At 46.0% G+C, this 26,687-nt stretch overlaps 1 protein-coding gene across 1 annotated transcript in view; it reads left to right on the top strand.

Moving 5' to 3' along the window:
* Positions 1–26,687, top strand: part of gfra2b (GDNF family receptor alpha 2b) — a 54,995-nt gene that overhangs the window by 24,115 nt on the left and 4,193 nt on the right. The window contains exons 3-8 of the mRNA XM_026297517.1: positions 2,640–2,717; positions 11,720–11,919; positions 12,992–13,179; positions 22,659–22,768; positions 23,414–23,554; positions 24,560–24,744. Of these exons, the coding sequence (XP_026153302.1) occupies positions 2,640–2,717; positions 11,720–11,919; positions 12,992–13,179; positions 22,659–22,768; positions 23,414–23,554; positions 24,560–24,744 (902 nt within the window). The remainder of the gene's footprint in view (positions 1–2,639; positions 2,718–11,719; positions 11,920–12,991; positions 13,180–22,658; positions 22,769–23,413; positions 23,555–24,559; positions 24,745–26,687) is intronic.

Below are 26,687 nucleotides of genomic sequence, written 5' to 3'. Positions count from 1 at the left end.
TTTTCGTGTGGGCACGCAGCTTTAATGTCAGGTATAAATATAGATGTGCTGCTAAGGCTGCAGAGCCGCACGTGAAGCAGGCGCTCAGCCTCCTGACGACCACGGTCACATCAGAACATGTTCACCGAGTCTCCTCCAGAATCCAAAGAGTCCTGGTGCTGTGCTCCGGGCTCAGAGGAACGAAGCCTCTGGGTGACTGTTTGTTGTTAATGTGGCTGCAGCAGAAAGAGGGAGGCTGATGATGATGCTCCCCGCTGGCTCCTTCTGTTGCTGGATTGTCCACAAGTGACATTTAGCTGTTTCTGTGTGCTGCTTTCCCTGCGACACAACAGCAACAGGAGATCAGGGAGAAGAGTTTAATGTGCAGAACCGAAGGAACCGCTTTATTGTGTTTACTGGACTTAACCTTTTGTTTTTATTGAATTTTTATTCAAATTACAGCGGAGGCACTCAGCTCCTCTAAGAGTGACCCACCTTCTCTCAGAGCAGCAATAGTTCAAGTTTGAGTGTCTCAGAAACTGAAAAACAACCATTAACTTTGGTTTCAGTTTTGCATTTGAATAAGTTTGCACAAATTTCTAAAAGCACGTTCTGCCTGAAGCCACTGGACATGTGAAGTTTGTCCTTCAGCCCTAAAAATAAGATTTTGGACGAGGATGCACGTAAAAAACCAGCCTCTCGCGTTGATTGTTCACAGATGTTGAACCGGTTAAAGTGGATCAGCTTGTTCCAGGAGACAGTTTTACTGGAGGGGACATCATTTTCATCATTACGTTGCTGGTGTTCATGCTGTGTTTGGTCTCAGGCCTGGACCCATCAGGTCTTTTCCTGGAAACTATATTTCTAATTAAATGTAGTGTTTGGGTTCTCCACAGGTTCAGTTTGGAGTTCTGAGGGGCCCACGTACCTTCAGTATGTTCTGTGTGTAAAAATTGTCCAATTAAAGACATGAAGCAGTTAAACACTGTAGTAATTTAACTGGAACAGGCCGTGCACACTTCACTGACTGCAGGATGGTGGGAGAAATCAAAACTATGGCATAAAAGAGGCTAAAGAGCTTGTTCACTCTCAGACAGGTTAAAGCTAATTCGAGACAAATCCAGACTGATTCATGTGTGACAGTGGGAGCTGACAGGTGGAGGTCGTATGTGAAACTCCCTGAACGCTGTGAAATCACACAGACTGGGAAAACCTGAACATGTCGTCTCCGTGCGAAAGCCGTTCTGTGTCCAGGTCAGTGAAAGCAGCAGAGGTTGTCGTCAGCTCAGTCAACCGGGGGAGGAGGAGGAGGTCTGCAGGGCTCACCATCCACAGTGAAACATGAAGATTAACAATAATAAAGATTTCTCGAAGTAAAAGGGATTTCATGGAGCAGAAGCTGGTGGATTTTACTGACACTTCAGCTGCCAGGTTATTAATTCACCTCCTGTTTAATCTGTTTATTAATTTTTCCAGTTTTCTTTGATCCTTTTTAAATCCAGCGTGTCTCCTCTTACTTCACCTCCAGTTCTTCCACATCTGGTCCTTTACTGTCTCATGTTGTCCACTTTGAAGTGCCCTGTTGATAAAGGCTGCTCTGCTAATTCTGACAGCTCACAGCAACTTATTCTTACACTTCCCATAAACAGATCAGAGCAGTGTGACTTATTATCTTCTCATAGCAACATATTTGTCCAAAGTGTGAGCGAGGACGTGCAGAAACATGAGCTTAGCAACGGCTCGTACTGACGTGTGACGTCTCTGGTTCTGATTTACAGCCGCAGCATCCACAGGCTTTTATTTGTCGTCCTTGATGTACGACAGACAGAGAATAACGTCTCCTGGCACTCAAACACTTTAGTGGGTGAAGCTCAGAAATGAATGATCATACTGGAAATCTTTAGAAATCACAGACACAGACTTTTTTATTTTACAGAGGTCGTCCCAAAACAGACACATCAGACCTTTCTGGTTCCTGGTGCCCCCTGAATAAGACGAATCTGATGTTCATTTTTTAGTGAATCAGAGCAGGAGACGCTCTTAGAACCTGGTTTAGATTTCCACTCTGCTATTTACTCAGTTCATAAAAGCAGGCAGAGGACAACATGTGTGTGTGTTTCCTGTGTTAGAGTTAAAAACATGTTTATGTGTAGATATATTTATGCATCTATATATTTATTTACATTTTGACTGGTGCACAGACGACCGTCACTGCATCACTGTGACACTGAAGGGAACTTAAAACCAGCAGGAATCTGAATGAAGTTCTGCAGATATAAGGATATTGTTTTGTTTTTTCCCGTGACTTCTAATAAATTGTGATGCTGTTTTGTGATGGATCAGATCAGTGTGTTCCACGTCTGTGTGTTCACACTTCACCGAGTTAGGACTGAGAGTCTGGACTCAGACCGATTCAGTCAGGTGCAAAGCTGCTGCTCATGGTGTTGGTTTGTAGTCAAATCAGCCAAACGACATGAATTCACTTCCACTTCCTGTCCTTTTAACCTCACGCTGCATCGCGTGTCAAGGCCCACCCTGGATTTCCCTGCAGGGCATCAGAAGTTTGAGGAGCTGAGAAGCTTCTTCACACAGACAGTTCAGGTGTTTGAAGGTCAGGTGTGCACCAGCTCAACCCTCTTCTGTTTTCTGTTGTTTTTCAGGGGAAGAGTTCTACGAGACGTCTCCGTACGAGCCGATCCATTTCTCAGAGGAATTCCGACATGCCTCCATCATCTCAGGTACTGAGTGTGTTTGATTCAGACTGAGCAGGCTGACACACACTTATCAAGGCTTCAGCAGCCTGAGTGTTGTGGGGATTACCAAGAAGAATACAAATCTGTGCGTGTCCCCTGCTGATTAAGATGAGCAGCCCTCCCCACCGCTCGGCCGCTCTCTCCATCTGTGAACGTGTGAATGAATGCATGTCTTTGTCATTACTGTGTGTGTGTGTGTGTGTGTGTGTGTGTGTGTGTGTCACTGAAACAGTCCTTTCATAAAAAACGATCTCTTTTCGCATGTGCCACAACACACTTGTCATTCTTTCAGGGGCAGACTGATAACCTTCATTTTTCCAGCCCAGCACACACCGCGATGTGCTGCGTCAGCCATTAAAGGAATATTCCACCAACCTACGGTTATTTTTCAGTCCCACGCAACAGCTGTCAAATCAGGGGCTGCATCCTTCGAAGGACGTGGTCTACAGAAGTGTGACCTTTGATTCTGTTGTAGACCACGTAGGTCGAACTATGGGCTGAACTGATAGGCCTAGTCTTTGAAAGACTTCCTGTTTGCTTTGCTTCACTGTTTGTTACTAACATGCAAAGCATGCTGGGATATGTTGGGCCTGTTCTGGGGTAATGAGGCTGCATTTGAAGGGGCCTGCCTTGTTGAGACGCTGTGATCGGCCTTTAAATGCAGCTGAACTGAGAAACATCCAGCAGAACAGTAATGTCACACACTGCTTATGTTCTTACAGAGCTGCAGGGACTGGTCCACTACTCCATTAGAAAAATAACTGTAGTAGAATAATTGTCAGAGAGAAAAGCCAAAGGGAGTCGGCAGCTCAGGCCCCAGAACGATGCAAAAGGAAAAGGAGACAGATTCTGACCCACTTGGATCCTGATAAGATCCTTAACTCGCCTATAAAACCTACGTTCTTTTAACAAAGAGCCACATGCAGACACTTAATGACATTCATCATTGTACTTCACTCACTCTTCATCAGCAGCCTCCTGATTGGTCATACTACATTAGACCTGCTGCACAACACGTCTGACTGTGTGTCAGCTCCACACACACACACACACACACACACACACATTTCTGAGGAGTCTTTAAATGTCACACGCCCCGAGCGATTCGTCGTCATTTATGCTTTCTCTGCGTGTGTGTGTGTGTGTGTGTGTGTGTGTTTGTGTGTTTGTGTGTGTGTGGTCAAACAGCTGTGAAATAGACTCGCAACTCTGTAAATTGGCTTCTGCTCTCTCAGATTAACACAAGTACAAACATGGTCAAAGCAGGAGAGCTGCAACCAATGCAACTTCAAACACACACACACACACACACACAAGCAGAGGGTGCAGCAGCACAGGTGGTGTGTAACATTTCAGCACATACATGTGCAGGAGCACGAACATGTGTGTGAAGCTGTGTTTTCAGTGCAGCGTTTCTGAAATCACCTGTCGACTACAATCTGAACGCACGATGTGAAGATCTGCAGTCGGAGCCTCCGAAAGCTGCGAGCAGATAAAGGGGGAACAAGAAAGAGCAGAGCGGTGGAGGGATGGTGCTGACGGAGGGAGGGAGGCAGAGATAAGAGGATAATACAGAAGTGTGTTAAATAGCAGTGGCAGAAGAAAGAGCACTGGAACATTAAAGTATGTTTCAGACAAGGGTGTCGCAAATTGATTGGAGGGAAAGGCTAGGCGTGACAGAGTGTTTGTGAATATGGATTTGGATGTGTGTATGTTGGAGTGTGTGTTTTTGTCACACGGGGAGTTCAGTATAAAGCGGTTAACTGTCCACAGACTGGAAAGCAGCAGCAGTGAAAATATTTAACTCATCTGGGCCGATAAGCAAAGGAGACCTGCCATCATTGGAATCAGGCTGAGTCATAATGAAATTTAAACAGTATTAAGCTGCTGTAATGGGCGTTTATGGACTCCACATTATGAAGTGACAGTGAAAACAGTGATGTGACGAGCCTGCAGCTCCACACTGAGTCTCAGCTCAGGGTTCAGGGTTCTGGTTCCCTGGTTCTGTACAAAGCCACAGTCCTCTACCTGCTCAGCAGCAAACAGCAGACAGACACAGTCAGAGACCAGCTGGTGAACATAGTGGAGCATTTAGCAGCTAAAGAGCCAGAGGTTTCCCTCAGGAGGTGGTGGAGACCAAACCCAGAGCTAAACCTGAGGGAACACGAGGCTGAGACTCAGCAGGTGGACTCAGATGCTGGTTCACAAGGACCAGCAGGTTGGTCTGTGGCTGCAGGGAGAGATAAGTCTTCCTAATTTTGCAAAGCTGTTTGTTTTTTTGAGTTAGCTGACAGTGTTGGAGGCATGAATCATCGATTCAAAAATGATGCATTGCGTTCTAAAACGTTTGGCTCTCTCTGTAAAAGATAAAACGAGAAGTGCACATTAAAAAGACGGAGCAGAGTCAACAGTTTCCCTCTGAAATACAGTGGAGTAGAAGTAAAAGTAGCAGAAAATGACAGTACACGAGTTCTAGCACTGTTTGTACCTTTAGTGTTGGTATTTAAATACAGAACTGCAGCTTGAAAAGCCCATGTCTGGATTCATGTGCCTGGATATCGGGGCTGTTTATTCCCTCCAGTGCGTTTGTGTTTCATGGTTCTGAGACGCTCATGTAATCAGACACAATCACTTTACGGCTGATGACCGACTCATCACCACTCTGCTCCAAACAAATGTCGCTCCCTCATTCCTCATCTCCATCTTCATCTTTTTAAAGCTCCATCAAATCTGCATCCATCAGGTCAACGCTGTGCTTTCAGGCTCGGTGCTGGAATTGGAATTGATTGGTCGAAATTGAAGCGTTACATTTCAGTCTCTGTGGCTCTGACTGGAAGCCTGTTTAACAGGAGGTTAGGAGACAAGGAGAGGAGAGAAGGAAAGGTCATAGGGAAGGCAGAGGAGAGGAGGAATTGGGAGAAGGACAAGGAAACAAGGAAAAGAGGAGTGAAGGGCAGAAGAAAGGAGAGAAGAGGAAATGAGAGCAGAGGCCAGTAAAGTGTTTCCTGTTTCGTTTGTTCAGGGTCGAGATGTCGTCGATTCAACAGACAGAACGTGACGCTGTTTGTTCCGTGGGTGATGTGTTTTCTGAGATTTCTTCAGACTTCAGAGAGACAACCTTCTGCTGCTGCTCACTTCTTCAAAGTCAAGATGAAATGAAACTTTTCTTTTAACCGTGCTCATATTGTGCAGCGGTCACTGTATTATTAGGTGAACCTGTACACCTACAGGAGGCTCAGTTGGTTTTCAGACCACCTGTCAAGAATGGGAATCGATGATTGGGTCAGAGTTAGGCCCACGTCATTTCAGGCTTCCATCAACATGACAATCACTTCTCTTCTTGAATCAGCTCCACAGCCCCTGGGAGAACCTTTAGGAGTCCCAGGAATGTTTCCACAACTTGAGCTGATATAAAGGAGCATTAACTAACATTTCCACCCAGTCTGGTCCCTGCAGGTACCCAGATCCAGGCCCTGGTGTCTCTCAGCTATACTGCCCCCCAGGACTCTCTGCTACCTACAACCCTTCTGCTGTTATTCCAGCTCCTTAGTCATTCCCAGCAGCCATGGAGGAGCTGTGCAGGACAATCGTTTACTGCAGATTATTCTCAGACACAATGCTCTAACTTATACAAGTGAAAAGCTAAAAAAAAAGCTGTTTCGTTTTGACTTTAACAAACCAGATTAGGATTAGCACTGGGATTAGGATTAGTAGTTGGACTAGGATTAGCCTGGCGCTACATGATGCAGCCTCAGCTTCATCTAATTATCTTGTCTTTCTTACAAAAATCATCCACATGGTTTGTTTTATCCTGTAAATGCATTTAACGAGATGACATTTTCAAAGGTCTGGGTGCAGTTGTCTGTGGGATTAGGATTAAATATGATGCTGCTTTAATTTACTGTACAAACCCACGTCAGTCCGACTGTAGCGTGTCAAAGTTACATCAATGAGGAGGCCTCATATTTAGTATTAAATTTACAGCTTCAGAGACCGTTGGAAAACAAGCGGGACAGTGGCCCTCGAGGACCAGGACTGGGCACCCCTGATCCAGACGCTGCTGATCATTGAGGATGGTTTTAGTCCTCATGGTGTCCAGGATGGAGGTTTTTCCAAAGAGCTCTGCTCCACAGGTCACACAGAGGAAAGCTGAGACAAACACCAGTTGTTACCTGCACTAACTGGGCAAACACCAGTTTAACTGGACCTTTCTGATCAGTTTTATCAGGTCAGTTTTCCACAGGAAGCCCTGACAGAGCATCTGTAAGACAAACAGCACTGTGTTTATAACCCTTCTCAGTTTGCACAGGGTCTGACTCTCCTTCGCTGCCTTCGGTTGTTCTTCACGTCTTCCCTCGTTCTCTTCATTCTGTCTGTTACAGCTCGCCTCCTTTTCCCTCGTCTCTGCTTCCCCTGCTCTCTCTCACGCTCACTTCCTCCTTCCACTTCTGCTTTTGACCTTGTTAAATCACGTCTCAGTGGTGTGCAGACACAATATATGTATGTCTATGTGTGTGTGTGTGTGTGTGTGTGTGAGTGTGAGATGGAGAACGGACACTGGAGCCCACAGCATTTTAATAAAATATGTGAGTGTGTGGTTTGTGTGTGTTGTGCGTGCACCCCAGGGCAGGGCTTTGTGTCTACATCCTGTTGAGGCTGTGTGTGAGAAAGATAACAGGACAACCTAGGGCATCTCTCTAATTGGCCTGCACTCCTGCCCCGGATACTTGCTCCCTTTTTCTCTATATATATCTGCTCCTTTTCAAACGCTGCTCTCCTGCTGCAGCGGCTCCTTCTTCTTCTCTGCTGTGAGGCAGCACGAGCCGGCGATGCATTAAAGAGAAGAAAGGGGAGATGAAAACGCGGCCGTGTGAAGACCGTTATGTATCCACATTGTGCCAGCACACAATTAGAGCTTCTGTTCAGCACCGCAGCGAAGAACAGGAAGACTCGGCCTCGTGTCCTCCTGGTTTCTTTCAGAAGGCCCCGTGTGTTTGCCGTGGGCGGCTTTTACTTTGAAGGCTTTTTTCTTTTGTTAGTTCACAGCTGAGTTCAAGTTCAAGTAAAATGACACCATTAAATCAAACAGTAACTTTGGACTAAATCCAGTTTCTATTGATCCTGTTTACTGCAGAAGAAGAGAAAACTATTTCATTACTAACTATGTTACACTCACCAGGAGCTAAAAACCACAGACTTTACTGGTGTACCAAAGCTAATACCAGTTTGAAACCAGCACTCAGGTGATTCCAGGTCACTCTGGCCAGTGCTGACCCCAACAACAACATAAATCTGACTGGACTTTGTTTGGTAAATTCTCGGTAATTGGCTCCACGGTCCTCTGGCACTTTGAGTCTTTCACTTGGTCAGAAACTTTCTGGTGATTTTAGTTTTCCTGCTCTGAGACACAGTGAGAAGGATGTGAGAGCAGCTCACCGTGATCTTTAAACAGGGACGTCTTATTCCACGTACAGTCGTGTGTTGAGATATCATGTGATCTACTTTTATTTCGTTTTTATTCACATACCTGGAAATTATTTTGCTAGTTTCATTATTCATTTGTTATTTTTATTTCCGAGGTGCGTTGGTCTGTTTCTCTCATGTTTGTCCTATTACCAGTTTGTCAGTCACTTTAACTTGAACTAACAAGTAGAAAAGGCAGTTTACTAATGAAGTTTAATTATAATTTGCGGGCAGCTCTAGCGAGCAGCACACTAAGTCAGCTCTGGAAGAGAAAGCCGGTCGGTGGCCGAGGGCAAACAACCTTTGAGCTGCGATCGGAGGCTGATTCGCTCTGATTAACCTCCACAGACGAGCAGCTGCAGATGGACTGAACTCTTTATTCTGCAGTCATTAAGACATGCCTCAAGCTGTAACCCTGCACAGCTGCACAGAGCATTAAGCCAAGTGTGCTTCCAGTGGTGGAAGCCTGCTTCATTTCACACAATCAATAAGCTTGGACGTGTGGAGGTGTGAGCGGCTCCTCGGAGACCAAACATGCTCATTTAACTGCCTGCTTTAAGGCAGGAAACACTCAAGTGGCTGAAGCGTTTATTTATGAGCTGGAAGCACGTTTCCCGTCCGCCCCTGAACGCATCGTCAAAAAATAACAAGCTCTTCACAATCCTCAGTGCTGCTGAGCAACCTTCACTTGGCTTTCTGGGCATTTGCAGTTTAATCCTTGTGTGTGTTCTGTCCAGTATTGTCCTTCAAGGCTCGGACGTGCAGAGTGAGAACGATACGGCCGCCCTGAGGGAATATCAGCATGTGGTTTCTCCTGCCGGGGATCAAGACATGTAGAGTTTCCTCCACGTTTAGCCAAAAGTCAATGACTCACTTATCTTCTAACACTTCTAACTTCAAAATAACAATTTTAGTGGAACATATAAGAATTTACTCATTGTGTTCTGCCACTTTTCCTTAGGTGCAAGAACATTCACAGCACATGAAGCAGCTGCAGGAAACCCTGTGCACTTTACTGTGCTGCAGGTTTCACTTCACTGTCTAATAATAATCAGCTTTTAGACATTTTTACTAAATTATTACAAATAAAAAATTAAAGTCTCTTATGTTTAGATCATTCAGATCCTTCCCTGTGGCTCCAAACTGGGCTCAGCTGCTCCCTGTTTGCTTTCATTCACCTGAGATGTGTCCAGAACCTGGATAGACTGATCTGACTGGACAGAGTTCAGAAGGACACACACACAGTTCACACAGCAGGTCAGGACAGAGACCAGGACCTGAAGTCCAGGAGCTGTCCTGTCTCCTCTTCCTGTCTGTCAGATATTTCCTTCCTCTACAAAACAAAACAAACCTTTCTACCATTCACACTGTCCTATTGACTCGCTGTGAGTAATATAGAGATTTGAGTGAAGTTCAGTTTGAAGGTCACGTTAAACTGATTCTAACATCTTGTCACATTCAGTCACCAGAGAAATGTCTGGTATCTGGTTTCATTCAAGAAAGGAGGAGACCCTCAATACAGAACCAGCCTGCTGCAATGCTGTTGGTCCACACAGCTCAGGGCTCTGTGTGTGTGTGTGTGTGTGTGTGTGTGTGTGTGTGTGGTAAAGTGTCAGCAGACGTTTGTGTTGTTAGTAGAACATGTTCTAGTAGAAGAGACTTTGTCTGTGATAATAAAATACTCTGGAGCACCACAGTATGTCCCATCATGTAGAGACTGAGCATGTGTGTGTTTGTGTTTACAGTACAGACACAGTGTTATCTGCAGCAGGAACAGCATTGTGTGAAGCTCTGATGCTGTGGACACACACACACACACACACACACACACTAATTGCTGCCATATTCATATTTAATTATACCTGCCGTCACAGACGGAGGTGATGACACAGCTCACAGCAGCAGCCTCGACGAGCTCCGTTGAAACGACTCTCCGTGAGTTCAGATGGTGAAAAGACATTTCTGTGCCGCTGCAGTGCTTTGGTGAACATTCCTGCCACAGGCTGAGAGAAAAGGCTGTTAGACCTGGATCACTGTCCCGGATGGATAAACATGAAAATCATCTCCGACATTTTAGAGTGTGTTCGAATATGGGCAGGACGGGTGATAGTGTCTAAAGGGGCAGGTGGGTCACAGAAACCTTAATCTGACCCAGAAAGATGTCTTCCCTTAGAAACAAATCTGTGATCTGCTTGCATTGTGGGTAATGTAGGCGCCAGCTTACGATGGCACAAAATGGAAAACAGCTCAGATTCACAACGGAGGAAAAGAAAAACATCTTTCAGGAATATGAGCTGAATATAAACAAAGATCAGCTGATAATGCAAAACTGGCAGTGTTTGAAAGTAACTGAGTAGATTTAATAAAGTACAACTCTGAGGTATTTGTACTTTACCTGGGTATGTCCATGTTGTACTACGTCGTCCTTGGACTTCACCACATGTCAAACCTTGGACTTGTCCCTGCTCTTCCTGCTTTCAGCAAAATCAGCCTTGTTGAACAGAAATAAAACATGTAAGTCGCTTCACTGTATAAGTTGCATTATTATAATAACTAATACAATATAATAATAACTAATGATAGTCTAAATTAGCCCATGAAGAACACAGGCTGGACACAACAACAAGCAGGTTCCAATAATAATAATAACATGCAGCTCAGACTGCAGGCACAGACTCACAGGTCAAATCACATTTCCCACATCCAGCCAAGAGCTTTGAGTCAGACTTTAGGTGAAAGTGGGTGTTAGGGAAATCCAATGCTGTTAAAAGGAGCATCACATTTCCTACAGGCTCTACTCTAGTTTTTATGGTCGCAGTTTATTTGTGTCCAAACTGGGAGACGACTGAGGTTCTAAACCGAGAACCTTCACACACAGAGTCAGGTACTAATGTGGTTTAGTCAACGAGCACAGGTCCATTACACATTTTCATCCGTCCTCCGTCGCCTTATTATGTCCCACTTAAGATTTTACCGGCTCGTGGTCGGTGTCTGTCAGGTGTCTGTCCCGTCTTCAGTCACATCTCTGATTATTTTAACTGGTTTCACTCACTAATGTGCCGCGTCCAGGTCACAGGTTTTAACAAGAAGCGCTGATGAGTCGGTGGGAAGGTGCACACCTGGTGTTCAGGTGACAGCCCTGTGAGTGCAGCACTGAAACGGGTTCATTCCCATAATTCCTCTGTTAGACTTATTCCCCGTTTCCATCAAACACCAGCTGAGAAAAAGTCTTTTCTGGGTCACGCAGGTCAGTTTTTGGCTGCAGTTGATTCTGATTCAGTCACATTTCATAAAACACTTTTGGGCCTGCAGCTCGGCACCAAACACCCCAGGTCAACAAATTCACCCACAACAGTACATGAACAGAGCCACAGTAATGAAGCTGCACTGATGCACACTGACTTTTCATTAAGTGCTATATAATAGCATCAGGTCACAGTGATGGATTGTTGCATTAGACTCAGGATTTCTCTCTGTGACTGCACATTTGTTTGAATCTGCTTTGGTCTTTTCTTCCTGTTCAGACTCCTCTTTGTCGAAGATGAGCCCCTGCTCCGAGGCGGGGAAACCCTGTAACCCCTGTCTGGACGCGGCGAAGGCCTGCAACCTCAACGAGACGTGCAAACGCCTGCGATCCGCCTACAACTCCATCTGCAGCAAGGCCACGCCCCCGCAGCCCTCTCTGGCCAATCAGGAACCGTGCAGCCGGAAAAGGTGTCAAAAGGTGAGCGGGGGGGTCCACGTTCGGTGTAAAGTTGTTTCACTGCAGCTGCACCGATAAATGAAACGAAGGGAACCAACCAACCAGTGGCAGGTGAGGTGAATAACACTGACTGGTTATGGTGGCACCTGTGTGTGTGTGTGTGTGTGTGTGTGTGTGTGTGTGTGTGTGTGTGTATGTGTGTGTGTGTATGTGTGTGTGTTGTTTACCTGAGCAAGAGGTGCTGGAAGAACCAGTCAGATCCCTGGAGCCCCCATCCCCACAGGTTCAGGACTGGGAGGATCTGCTGCTGTCAGAGACCAGAGGAACTTCAGAGGCTGGTGCTTGACAAGACCTTCAAAATAAAACCACCACCAAACTCCATCCCAACTCAAAGTCCAGGCTTTTCAAAGCTGTCACTCAGACATGGTGTTTGCTTGGTTTAATCTTCGGGCCAACGCAGCTGAAAGGTCCAGACCCACGAGAAGATCTGAGGAAACGGACGCTTGTGTCGGACCTTGAGTTGGGATCATTTATCTTCGTATCTGCACAAACTTGCACTGAGACCCAGGAGCCTTCCAGGAGACGGAGGCAGCGCTCAGCAGGCAGCGGTAATATCATGACTGTGGAGCTGCTGCTGTTTGCAGAGAGCTAAAAGCCTGTTTAAGACTAAAAGGTTATTAACATTTCATTCTCTGCTCCTTTTCCATTAAATGTTGAAGCTGTTACTGTGGCTGCTAACGGCTGTAAGTGCAATGTCTCTGCCTCACTTTTACATAATCAGTCTGTGGTCATCGCAGAATAATGGAGTTAGAAATCTGACCTTTGCACCGCTAATCGGCTGCTCCTCAGTGTTTCTTCAGACCTGACGCCGTCGTTAACTGTTGAGCTGCTGCTCTGGAACAGAGGATTCACAACAAACAGTGAAGTATGATCAGTATTTGCTGACGTGTGCGTTCACCACGCTACCATGAAATAAACACGACCTGCTGCTCGTCCGGTCCGTGAGCAGATGCAGTTCACGTTGTTTCTTTGATGTTAATTCATAAATTTAAAGGCTTGAATGAAGTAAAATAAACTGATTTTTGTTTCTCAGGCCCTGCGGCAGTTTTTTGAGCGGGTGCCGTGGGAGCTGAGCTACCCTCTGCTGTTCTGCTCCTGCCCGGACCAGGCGTGTGCCGAGCGCCGCCGCCGCACCATCGTGCCCTCGTGCTCCCACCAGGAGAGGCACAAGCCCACCTGCCTGGAGCTGCGACACACCTGTCGCTCCGACGCACTCTGCAGGTGAGCGCCGCGGCCTTCGGCAGCCAATCAGGGCTGACCTGTCTTTTTTTTCTTCACCCACACAAATTGAATCCGGAAGAGTTTCGCTCGACGCAGCTCGTTTCTCTGATTATTATCGAGCGAGAGGAGGAACTAATCAGAGAAATCAGCTGCTGGAGCGTCTCACTGGAAAGACTCTCACAAACCTTTGGGTCAGAATTGCACATTGAATTGACAACAACAGGCTTTAAAGGTTAGAGGAGCTGGAAGAGGAGGAGTCAGTGGTGGCGGCAGAAAAAGCACAGTTGTGATTGGTGGATAAATATATGTTGAAGCAGGAAGGGAAAGTGTCTGAGAGGGGAGGAGCAGGAGGTAAAACAGGAAGGGGCCCAAACCTTAATTAACACCTGGCACCTTATAGACGCCTCAGAAAGAAGGTAATTATTGCCTGGGACGTTTATTTGCAGGTTAAAAGGAAGAGCAGAGTTAAAGAAGCAGGTGTTTGACCTGAAGGACTCATGTCTGCTGTGACTGAAGCTGTTAGTTTTGGTTTTTAAATGGCAAATACTCAGGGTTTATGTGAACTGAGTGTCGCACGTCACTTCTATTATATTCTATTATATATAAAATGATCGATACAACAACAGTCTGATGAGAAATGATCATCGCAGAGTCAGGACCGAGCAGCCAGAAAGAGGTTTTAAAAGGTGACGGCTGTGAAATCACATTTCATCCCGTCCTTTCACTCGCTGCTCGTGTGCTGCTGATTTTCTGCTGCACATATTTTCGGTGTTTTCAGCCTCGGGGTCAAAGTTGAGGTTGGAGAACTGCTCCGATTCTGTTTCGTTTTAAGGCCTGAATGTCTCCACTGTTTCCTCTCGGTGCACAGACTGTGCTGCCTCACACCTGGACAGGAGACAGGCACTGTTGTTTGCTTTACCTTTTCTTGTTTTGGTGTCTGTTGTTTGTTGGGTCTTCCAGAGTCTTTTAAAACTCGTCTTAACCACGTTTGTTGGGAGAAAAGCTTGTTGGTGTTAACAGAACAGGAAGGTGATGAAACTTAAACCTGCAAAGACGACGCATTCAGGACAAACCCAGATCGGTTCTAATGAGATATAAAAAAATATAATATAAAAATAAGAAAAGCTGCCAGTTTAAAACGTAGAGACGTTACTGATCGAAGCTGGTCTTAATAATAAACAGAGCAGGGCTGACAATAACAGTCAAGTTATTCCAGTGCACACAGATGTCAGGACCTTCTTCTTCTTGGTGAACTGAAAAACTGATTCCAGATTCCCTGATCTTCTTTCCTGTGTGTAGATGTTTGAAGCTGCTCTGGTTGTTTCCCCATCAGCCTCACAGTTTGCTCAGACTGACACTTTCTTCTGCTCCAGACAAAAGGAGAGAGAGTGAAGGCGATTCCCTCCCGTCTCAGGGCTCAGCTGATGCTGTTTGCCACAAACCCTCAGAAAACCCAGCTCTGTCCGGTTTTACCGATTATCAGCAGAAACACACAAAGGGGTTGTCGCTGTGCTTTCAGTGCCTAACACTGCTGCACCGTGCCGTTAATTTAACCAGTTTCTAGTGGTCAGAGTTGCTCTGTTAACGGGGAAACCAGAGCCTGAAGTTTCTTGCTGTTTATTTCTGCACTGAGCTGAACCTCTAAAGGTCCCAGGGCCTGCAGGCAGCAGTGAGGGGGCAGACCGAAGACAGTCCGGTCCCAGCTGCTCTGAGGCTGTGCTGTCAGCGTGTGATGCTGCTTTGTGTTTAGTGAGTAGGTGTTTTCTGAGCGAGCGTGTGTGATATTGCAGAAGAGGAGAGAGCAGCACAGATAAATCAATAACTGTAACAGAGAATACCACAACAGCACCACGGAGTCCACCCACCACCGCCAATCAACCCCAAAGTCAAAGCCAGCTCCCCTCGTCCTCAGCCCTGCCTCAGGTAGACGGCACATGAAGGCATGGATCACATTAGTCCGCCTGTGAGACGAGTCCAGCTCCTCTGGGTCCTGACAGCCTCGCGGGGCGTCTCGTCTCCCGCTGTGGGTGGGGCAGGCAGCTGGGGGGGGGGGGGGGGGGGGGTCACGGTGATTGACAGAAAGTGCAGTTAAATATGGTCTTTGGCACAGGTGATGAATGTGAAACCTCCAGACGACTAATGAAGAGTCACTTTAAATGAGAGCACGACCACACAGACAGAAAGTTTCCAATAAAATGTTTTTCTTTTGCTGCTACGAGAAAAAACTACAAAACAATAAAAGATTAAGCTTCAATGTCAAACAGCCTCAAAGCAAATATCTGTTTGTTTGTCTGCACGTTAACTTAAAATATAAATGTTACATAAATATAAATCTGCCCCGAACCGAAGCTCAGGTCTGTGTGATTCTCTGCTCGTTACTGAGAAACAGCATTTTAATAAAAACGCAGGGAGAGAATCTGATTGAACTTTGACCCTGAGTTAACTCAGTGTGTTGTCAGTCTCTGTGTGTCCATCACGAGGCCTGCAGGTGTTGAGCACAGTGCAGAGGTGCAGGTAGTCCTGGCCCATAGACGAGCTTTGGGCTGGGTCTCAGCATCCACTTTCCAAACACACTAGTTGGTGTTAAGGCTGTTGTTGTTTTAGCTGATCCAGTTAATCACGTCCTGATTCATGAATCCTGCTCCACCTGTAAACAAACACAAGCTGGTTAATGTGGGACTCGCTGGACAGGTCATCATGTGACTCAGACCTTAGAGCCTCTCTCTCAGGTCCTTTACTGGAAATAATTCCCAAAAGTCTGGAATCACATGGAGCTTCTTCACTCCAAGGTTCATTTTACTGGAAATCAAACAGGAAGATGAAAGAAGGTCTGATCTGGATGGCACTGAAACCACAGAGACGCTCTGGTAATAATGAAACCACTTCCCCTCCCTCAGTAAAACACGTCCTGACTGAAGCAGCTCCCTGATATTTAAGGTTTTTCTGCTGGAGGAGAAACGTAACATGAACTGATTTACCTTCTAACACCACAGTATACACAAACATTGGTGTCTGACATTAAAGAGCTTTAAAAAATATGCAGTTTCATTTTTAGTCTTCAAGCTGCTGTGGCTTTGGAGATGACAAACGGATCTCAACCTGTTTTTAATGCACATTTTCAACGTGCAGAGAAAAGGCAGAGGTCTGGAACATCACGCTCAACACGGGGAGTTGGGGCGTTTGTAACTAAGGTCAACTAAATACAGTCGAATCAGTGAGATGTTATTTATTTGGTTCAAACTGACATAAATCGGCTCTGCACACTGACGCTGACCTTTACAGGAAACACAAACACCTGAGTGCAAACAGGTTGTTCGTCCACCAAAGGGAAATATCTCAACATTTCATGTCTCCCTGAGGGTGGGAGGGGTTTATCAAACAGGAGGAAACAGGTCCTTAGTTAGTGGCAGCAGGACGGTGTGTGTGTGTGTGTGTGTGTGTGTGTGTGGGGGGCCGTATACTAAACTCAATTACACCTGTGGAGGTGAATATGAGGCCGTGTGTGTGGGGTTCATCAGATATAAAGGGCTAGTTCCCCCCATAGAGTTGTCTCCCTGCGGACACCCTCAGGTGCTGTTGGCTCTTCATGTCTGTGACTGCAGCCACTCAGGGAAAAACATCTACTAGTATGATTTGTGTGAAGTGACCCTTTAAGACCTTCAGCAGAGGGGGACAAAGAACACACAGTGCAGCTTCTGATAGACTCGGAGGAGGTTTCTATCACGACGCATCTGGTGGATGTGAAGATTTATGAGTATCAGGCTCCTTGCGACCCCATCACACCGAGAACTCTTGCACTAATGACAGTGGTATGTATGCAAACACACGCGCCCACGCACTGAGCCATGGTGAGCTAAACTGCTTTTCCAAACCCGGCAGCAGCAGCCCAGTGGTGTTTTAAGGCGAGGAAGCCAATCTAGCGCCTGCATCGCTCCATTACACGGTCAGTGAGGTGGGTGTTGGCGTGATGGAAATAGCTGCCACTGTTCTGTAGGTCACAGAGGACACCGGCAACGCAACGGGGCCTCTCAGTTCCCCTCACTGAGACTGTTTCTGCACGTTTACACAGAAGCCTTCCCTAATTCATCTCATCTCCTCCGACTGTGTCGGCTGGTTTACAGGAGGGATGAGACGCCGCTGATGAGTCTTTGAGGGGAAATAAGGCGAGATAGAAATATAACCACAGGTGTGACCAAAGGCAGCGTCTCTGATGCTGAGTGAGAGCGGCACCCGGCAGCTCATTAGCTATGCAAATATGTAAATATGCAAATGAGCTGCCCCACTCGGGGACTGTTAATTAAAGCGAACATAAAGACAAAGCTCAGCAGCTAATCACCAAACACAGACTGATGTACACACACAAATGAAGAGAGAGAAGAAGAGTTAAACAGAAGACATACCTAAATATTGTTTTCATTTCCTGTGCAGCACAAAGGTTCACAGCAGCCTGCTAGCTGCTGCTAATCAACAAACACACTCTCTGTGTTGTATTTGCACAACATAATCAGATCTAAACCCCGGAGATGATTTATCTCCACACACACGGATCAGGAACTTACAGCAAAGTGATGCTGTTCAGGTTAAGAGCTGCCGACTGCAGAAGTGTATTTTGTGCAACACCTTGGGAAACGTGCTAAAAGACAAGAAATCGCTGTAGTTACAAGGGCTGCACGCTCACATTCAGCATGTAAACACTCGAACAGGCTCTTCAACACGTCAGGGAACGTGGTAACATGACGTCCATGTGTGAAACCTGCCGCTCTCCTTAACTGTGCTGTATAATTTATCCTGTATCTGCTCACGAGCCAGTTAGAGCTGAGTTAGTCTTGTTGACATATACATAATTAGATAACACTTAAAAATGTCTGTGTATCTGCTGGTGCAGAACATTTAATGAAATGCTCATGAATGTATTTTTAGCGGTTAGTGTGAGGATGAAAAAAAAAAAAATCTATGAAAAAATCCATTTAACACAGAATAATTATGCGTTAGTGTCGATACAGGTGTGTCTGTGTTTTGTGTTTCCCTGTTAATGCAACATGGACATTGAATAACTCACAGGATCATGACTGACAGATCAGGGTCAAAGCTGGAGATCTGTCTGAGCAGCCTCCTCATACATTCATATGTGAAGGAACAGACGCCATTGAAAAGCAGAATATATGGATTAAATGTATGTGCAAGTCTTTCCATTGGAAACCAGTGTGTGTGTGTGTGTGTGTGTGTGTGTGTGTGTGTGTGTGTGTGAGACAGTAATCAGGACGTGTGCACTCACTCAGCCTTGCTGTAATTTGATTTTAATATTCTTCACCTCGTCTTGCACAGACTGACTCCAGCAGTAAAACTGAGCATCACACTCTGCACAGAAACTGTGAAAACACATGAAAACATCATGAGCAGCTTCACCACATGTTGGAGGTTAGTTCACTACACACTGGGCATCATCATGCAGCTGACCAGGCACTGACCTTCGGTGGGACGCTCGGCAGCCTGCAGTGCATGATGGGACTTTAGTTTCCCGTGTAGATTCTCCCACAGCAGCTGTGTGTTCAGACAGAAACAGTCTCTGCAGAAAGGTAATCATTAATTAATCAACATTATTAATCAATATTAGTCAACACTATCAACGTTAACGTCATTAAAAAATACAGTTTCTGCTTTTGTATTTAAATGAAATGATAAGAAAAAGTCATTTTAAAACATTTCCCACTGTTGATTACTGCTTTTGTCTGTACGTCACTTTTAATGACACCCTGGATAAAGTTGAACAATTTAACTAATGAATCTAATTAATTACAACGAGGGCTCATACCTTTAAATTCAGTGTGACCTCCCTGTCAGCGCCTCATCAATAAATCTCCAAAGATCCACTGAGAACACACAAACCAGAGGCTGCAGAACTTCAGTCCTGCTGTTGATCCGTGGTCTCACTGCAAACAGCAGCCGATCACAGCCGATTCTGCTGCTGCTGCTAACGAGACACAGAATAGAAACAAACTACACGACACCAGTCTGACAACAGCCGGACCTGACGGTTCTGGGCTGTCGGAGCTGAAAGTGGACAACTGATCTGACACAGTGACAGTTTTAAACAAAAAGGATTAATCCCAACCAACAACCTGTCCTGACGCTGGACACACACACACTCACACACACTCACACACACACACACACTCACACACACTCACTGAAATATGTCTTTTCTGCCTCAGCGGCTCACAAATCCATGCTACTCCTGGCATCAACAGCAAGATGTGTATCAGTGTGTTTCATGTGACATTTAGTTTGATTTGCTCTGTTCATTTAACACTTTGTCAACCTACAAGAGCATGTGAGGAAGCTGGGACTGTGTTTTGTGTCTAAACCTGAGATAAAGCTCTGTGGTTTATGTAGGTGGGATTTCCAGATAATGACATTTTAGATATTAAACTGTGCTGGGCTGATGGTTTGTGTCTGTAGGACTTGCTGATTTTAAACCACCTGACCAGGTAGCAGGAATTGACAGTTATAACTATCATTCTGCACAGTGGTAGGACATTCTGATAAGGACAGACACCAGCGTCAGAGTGAGACTCATCAGATTCACCTACGAGCAAAATGAAGCATCAGTCCCTGACGTCTGAGGGAAAACTGACAGCTACAGTTGTCGACATACTGTATCTGCCATCAAACCACATTATGGCTAATGAAAGAACGAGACGCTAATCGATCGTTAAAGGATCCAGGTGTAGATGAAGGTCGGACGACGCAGAGCTGGAGGCAGCAGGGGAGTCGCAGCAGAGATAACCGAGTGCTTCAATCCGAAGCCACTTGATCAAATCCTGCCTGAGCTGTCTCATTTCCTCACAGGGCTCGTTAAAGATTAATCCAGACTAATCATCACAGAGAGGGGGATGTACTGCACTTCCTCGACCTACATGTTCCCTCTGAGTCACATTCCAGACTCTGGACCAGAGTACATGAAAAAATAAGCATATTTAAATAAGACATGACTAACACAGAAGTTAGAGCGGAAACGAACAAGGAGGACAGTAAAGCAGCTGCAGGGCTCATTTAAAGGATCATTCCGCTGCTTTTGTATATTGTGATCGTTCCACTGGATCTGCAGGTTAAATTAACCATCCTCCAAATCATGCCTGGGGTTACCAGAAACTCCCAGCAGCTCCGCACACAGCATAAACAAAATCAACTTGCAGAGCTTCCACAGTGAGCATGACCTATTTTACCCTGCTCATTCACCCAAATAACAAAAAGACCGGGGGGGGGGGGGGGGGGTTTAGATCAATCTAGCAATTAAACATCATCATTGCAGTGATGCCAATTAAAATCAGATGTACAGCTTCACTACAAAGAGCACAAGGACAGGACTTTTACTACAATATCTTTGAGTGATGTTCAGTTTTAGCAGTGTTTGATGAGAACACTGACTCTAAACAAACTCACTCTGAAGCTCAGAGGAGATGAAGAATGTTTCTTAGCCCTGAATCTTGCCTGCGGGTTTTATCTTGGTTTCAGGCGATGAAAAGCGAGCACAAGACAAACTGTGATGACAATAAAAAACTACCACAATGCACTAAGAAACACATTTTTCTTAAGCTGGTGTTATGTCTGAAGGCCGACAGTCGTACGGATGGAGCTGACAACTCGAATCCCTCTGAAAATCAATAGTCTTTGCAAAGGGCGGACTGGATTATGAGGCGGAAACTATCGTGGCTGGTAGATGCAGACTCACTGGGCTTGTCCTTCACAGCCAAAATCACAGATCCACCATGGTCGCTCTCCAGACATTGGTCAGACAGTCTGTCTGCAGGGGTCACAGTCTGTTTGCGGACACATTTTAGTTCTGCACCACAACTGGGAGGATGTTCTGACCTGGTCCTAGGGATCAGATCAGAACCAGGTCTGGGGTGAGGTCTTTAGTTAGGGTGGCTGTGGCTGTGTCCTCACAGTTATAGAAAGCCAAAGTGTGTGTGTGGATTTCACACAGAGTGTGTGCATACTTCTATCTTTGCGAGGACATTTGGTCCTCAGTTTTACAGACTCCTGTTTGAGGGCTAAGGGTAGAATCTGGTTTAGGTTCGTTAGGGTTGAGGTCTTTAGTTGTGTTGGTTTGCCTCATGTCAACGAGTGTCCTCTCAAAGACAGAAGTACAGTATGTGTGTGTGTGGATCATGGTTGTGTCTTTTGTCTCGAGCTGACATCGTTGGCAGAATTACTCAAGCAGACACACACACACACACACACACAGTGACCCCTGTGTGGCGAAAGTCAAACGTGCAGCACTCAGGCCTGTCAGACGACATTATTCTCTGTGACACAGTCACAGTCTGCAGTATCTGCAGTTCATATTTTACGTCGTCTGCTCTGACTCAACAGTTGTTTTATGGCCTATTCTCTCCACGCTGTTCTTCTTCATGTCCAAGACACGTTCTAGACCTTAGAAAAACCCAGTTACTTCAATTCCATCCACTTTTCCCTCATTTGCATCTTTTCCTTGTGTCTTAGTCCCAAAAAGTAGGAACAGATGTGACGAGTGAGGAATCAAGGAACTTTAGATTGAGACGTCCTTCGGTCTGGGTACAGTGACTGTTAGGTGTCATGTCATGACGTCATTGCCTGTTTAGAGCCAGTATTGGTTTGTTCATTCTGGACGACTGTAGATACATGGCTGCCTCCATGAAAGGAGACCCGCTCCCTATGCAGCTTTAAAATGCTAAGATTAAGAAAATCCAGCGATTACACATCGATGACAACATATTTATAAATACTACATCTCACTTCTGCTGATAGATCCCTCTAAATATTGAACCTCGAAAGTAAAGTTAACCTTAGCCCAAACAAGTTGTCACCTAAAGTCGAGTCTCCAACAGGTCGTGTCCTCACTACCCGAGTAATGAAAAGGCTCATGCCTGGGTCTGTCACAAACGCAGACCGTCTTTCAGCCTCGGCTTTGTCTCTGCATCGACACTCAACCAGGCAGAAGAACAATATGAGTTAAAGAGCAGACAGACACAACAGGCAGCAGAGTGAAAGTAGATTAAGCTCAGCAGCTGTGCAGTTATTGCATGTGGCAGTTTGTCCTGCATTAACATATACATGATGTAGAGGACACTGCAGAGATAATCTCCCAGACTCCTGCATGAATCAGCTCCCAGCTTTCAGGAGGGTTTTCTTTAAGCCTGTTCATATGTTTCCTGTCCACAAAGCTTCAGCGCTTCCATACATGTAAATGTCCAAAGAGAGAAGAAAGTTTTAAAAATCTAGTGAAGAGTTAATGTTGTAGTCCATAAACTAAATGTGCTGAGCCACATAAATCTGACAGAAAATGTGTTTCTGTCCGCTGCACATTTTCAGACTTTTTGAGACGCTCACTCTGCTGATTATTTTCTCAACCAGCTATTTGTTCTTCCCAAACTCGCCCAGTTTGCCCTTTTCCATGTGATGCTGACAGATGCTTTTGCTTTGTCTCGTTACCGTAGGTCCCGACTCGCTGATTTCCACATGAACTGCCAGATGACGCCTCACACGGTCACCAGCTGCCCTCACGACAACTACCACGGCTGCCTCATGTCCTACGTCGGCCTCATCGGTGAGTCTGGCATCAGAAAACTTCAGTGATTACACGGTTATGATAATACCTGCTGATCGGTGAGGGGTTCTGGCCGTCGACTAACTGATTAATTAACAGTGACGTTAGAAACGAGGGGTAGGAAGGGAATGTCCTCATAAGTGCAGCTACTGTCACCAGCACAGAGAAAACAGCCTTTATCTGAAACAAGGTAGAGCTGAACCAATAAATGTGTCAGTGCCAATGTGACTTTGCTGCACATTAATTCTTACACGCTGATGTGTGAGAAGGAACAGCCACAGATATGTCTGTGGGTCTCTGTCTGTGGGTCTCTGTCTGTGGGTTTCTGTCTGTCCCTGGGTTTCTGTCTGTCCAAGGGTCTCTGTCTGTCTGAGGGTTTCTGTCCCTGGGTTTCTGTCTGAGGGCCTGGACAGTGACGGATGTGGGGGAGTGCTGTGAGCAGCTTATTTCATCAGGCCTTTATTAGACGTCGCACTTTGTCAGCTGATATTTGACAGTGGACCATCTGTTATGTGAGAAGTTGCAGTAAAGACGCTGTGAGTCTTTGTTAGAGGAGGATCCGGCATGAATCCTCGCTGCCTTTTTAATCTCCAAGCTCCTTCTGATTCCTCCCGGTCTTTAACCCCTTCCCTCCCTCTGCCTCAGGCTCAGACGTGACGCCCAACTACAGCGACAGCAGCCCGTCCAACATCACCATCAGCCTGTGGTGCACCTGCAGGGGCACGGCCAGTCAGGAGCGCCAGTGTGACGCCTTCCACCGGGACTTCACGCACAACACCTGCCTCAGTGAGTGTGTGTCCTCCGCCATACAGATGTGCAGCACACCTGGTCTTAACATACACACCTGGGAAGGGAGACGTAATTGGCTTCAGGGCACCATGAGCTTTAGCTCAGACTGCAGTTAATGATTAGTTATTAGTAATTCACAGGTAATTCCCAGAGTTTCCAAAGGTTCAATGGGCAGCTGAGCTAATTGTTAGTTCACAATGATCGGAAGCAGAAATAAGCAGAATTCACTGGGACCTGGAAAATTAGCAGATTATCCAAAGACCTGCTGCTGAATTCTCTGTTGATGGACCAAACGATTAAATCAGTTCAGCTCCAGTTGCTGTTCAGAGGTTTTGTCGACCAGGGGGGTGGAGTGATTAAAGCGACTGGGAAGGTCCTCACAGGTGTAGTAATCTCACAGTGTGAGCGACACAGATAATTGAGGACAAAGGATCAGCAGACGTGTGAGACAGATCCCGAGACAGTTCCTTTAAATAACAGCGACCCAGCTACAACATCACCTGTTCACCTCCTCCGTCAACAGCTTCTCCTCTTCCTGTTTGTGTCCACACACACACACACACACACGCACACACACGCACACACACACCACCAGAGCCTGCTCCCAGCTGTGCACGAGCTTTTATTTTGGGACCACTAAACATGAATTAAAGGCCCAGGTAGGATGAGAGGAAGGTCACAGTTTGGGTAAACAGAAACCTCGACAGCCAGTGGCGACGAACTGGACTCTCATGTTGTGGGAAACAGATATCAGGTACAGTGGTGACACACCTGAGTCCACAGCACTAATATGGATTTATGTTTATAACAGAATATGATGAACTCAGCTGCGTGTTTCTGATCCCGACGTGATCAGCTGACTGCCTCACTCCTCACCAGGTGCTTTACCTGACGTCTCTGCTAAACCTGCCAGGAACCAGACGACTCATCTCAGTCTGATCCACCTGTGAGCTGCGGTTTGTGCTGATCTTCTGAATCACCCGTTCCTTTCCGCTCTCACAGAAAACGCCATCCAGTCGTTTGGTTACGGCGCAGAGGGAGGGACTCTTCTTGTGACCGAGCCGTCGCCCACCTTCCTGCCGCCCGCTGAGCCGCCAATCATCTCCAAACCCGCCCCTTCACTTCACAGCAACGCAATCAAACCCATGGACAGCGCTTGCATGTTTTCCACCTGTGCCAACCTGCAGGTGAGTTGCCGTCGTGGTTTCTCCCTGCTAATGTTACGGTGATATATTTAGGGAAATATATTTAAAGTGTGCAGCAGCAACAGTTCTATTATAGTATTACAGGTGATTTCTGAAAAATGAGCCCGAAAAGGCTCAGAATCAAACCAGGACTCAGACTCAGGTACTTCTTGTTCTGTCCTTGTACACGGGGGAGCAGAAAAAGAGGAACAGGCAGACTGTACAGAACCACACTGAGGAGATTTATGTGCTGTGCTCTTCTTCACCTTCACACACATTAGACTGGTCCTGCCCGGAAACACATCCATTATGTACAGGGAAGAGGTGTAAGGCTGTGGGTTAAAGGCCGGTATAAATTGCTGTCCATTATGGGAGAGATTTAAAACATGAATTATAGAATATCTCCACATGCACCGTGATTGAAGGAGAGAGATTTTCCACTAAATTCTTTGTGGACTTTAGAAAATGTTCTAAACTTAAAATGAAAAGTCTAGAAGACACGACAGCTGCTTCTTATCTGTTATAACAAATGATATTATCATATTAAGTCACGTTTGGATGGGACGACCCAAAAGCTTCATATTCCCATGAGGACAGGTTGTGTTCTGACTGGATGAGGCCAATGTGGTGGCAGTAAATGTGAAATGCAGCTCATTGTTAGAGCTGAGTAAATCCTCAGGCCAGACTCAGGCTGCACATCATGGTTGGGACATGCAGACACAGAGAGACTAAATTGCTTCATGTGTATGTGGCTGACGGGTCCAGGACAGTGTATTGTGACGATAAACAGGTCGGTGAGGCTCTCAGGGACAAGGACAGGCGTCTTGTTGAGCTTTCAGGACTTGGATGTTGAAACCCTCGTGGGGTTCGACTGTGTTTTCCTGCCATCGTTATTCATTGACAGCAGCAGCAACGTTTCTCTTAGCTTAGTTCGCGATGCTCGTCTAAACTCGGCCGAGCCTCGGTCCACGGTGCTCCCCCTGTGCGGTGCTCATGATGCGGCAGGGCTTTCTGGGGGGAGGGGGGTCTGGAAACCTTCCATTCAGCTGACACGACTGAGCTGGTGCAGATGTTGCTCGGACAGGAGGGCATAGATTCAGTGGGTGTGCAGTTGTATGAGGACATCTGTGCTGGGACACAGTGTTTTTATTTGAGGCCAAGAATCTCAGAGACGGAGGCGACAGAAAAACCTTTGAACCTTTAGCTGGTGTCTGGCACTGGAGCTCACCAGACTGTGCTGAGAGCAGGGTGACACCCACATTATAGGACAAGTTAAAAGTTAATATGAATGGATTATTACTCCTGGTCTTACTTTTGGAGTGAAAGCTCTGGGCTAATTCTGCCTCAAATATATTTAGACTCTGTTTGTTTCTGCTGTGGCCAAGAGTCTCCATCAGCAGCAGCTGCAGTGGTCTGTCCCTGGACTACTGTGATACTGAAGGAAACAGCAGGATGCTCAGGCAGGTTCTGCACTCAAAGGAACTTCTAAGATGGATGTTTATTCATGACAGGCAGCAGAAATAATGATATCCTCGGGATGTGTACCTCACGCTGAATCTGTGTGTGCACATTTGACTGAGATGAGACTGATTTCTGACTGAAGCTGCAGGATTTTAAATTATTACTTTAATGGTCTGTGGTATCTGTGTGTAGCTGTTGAGCAGCCAATCTACACAAACTGACTTGCTGTTGTTTTTTACCACCTGTGCCTCACCTCTCTGACCCCCCCCCCATGGTGAAAGATACAGCAGCTCCAGTCATGTCGATGGGAACCAAAGCCGCAGGGTCTGATCTAAAGGATTAGTTTGAGGTACACATCCAGTGCTGGAGCTCTTTAGTCCTGTATTTGGCCCATCACCCACTTTGCGTTTAGATCGACTGTATATTTTATTTGATGTTTATTTGCAGTCTAATATACTGTGAACACATTTAACCCCCCCCCCCCT

The sequence above is a fragment of the Mastacembelus armatus genome, chromosome 12, assembly GCF_900324485.2.
Source record: "Mastacembelus armatus chromosome 12, fMasArm1.2, whole genome shotgun sequence".
In the NCBI taxonomy this organism is placed as follows: Eukaryota; Metazoa; Chordata; class Actinopteri; order Synbranchiformes; family Mastacembelidae; genus Mastacembelus; species Mastacembelus armatus.
The sequence above is the reverse complement of the archived record's forward strand: the minus strand, read 5'-3'. Positions and strand labels throughout refer to the sequence as shown.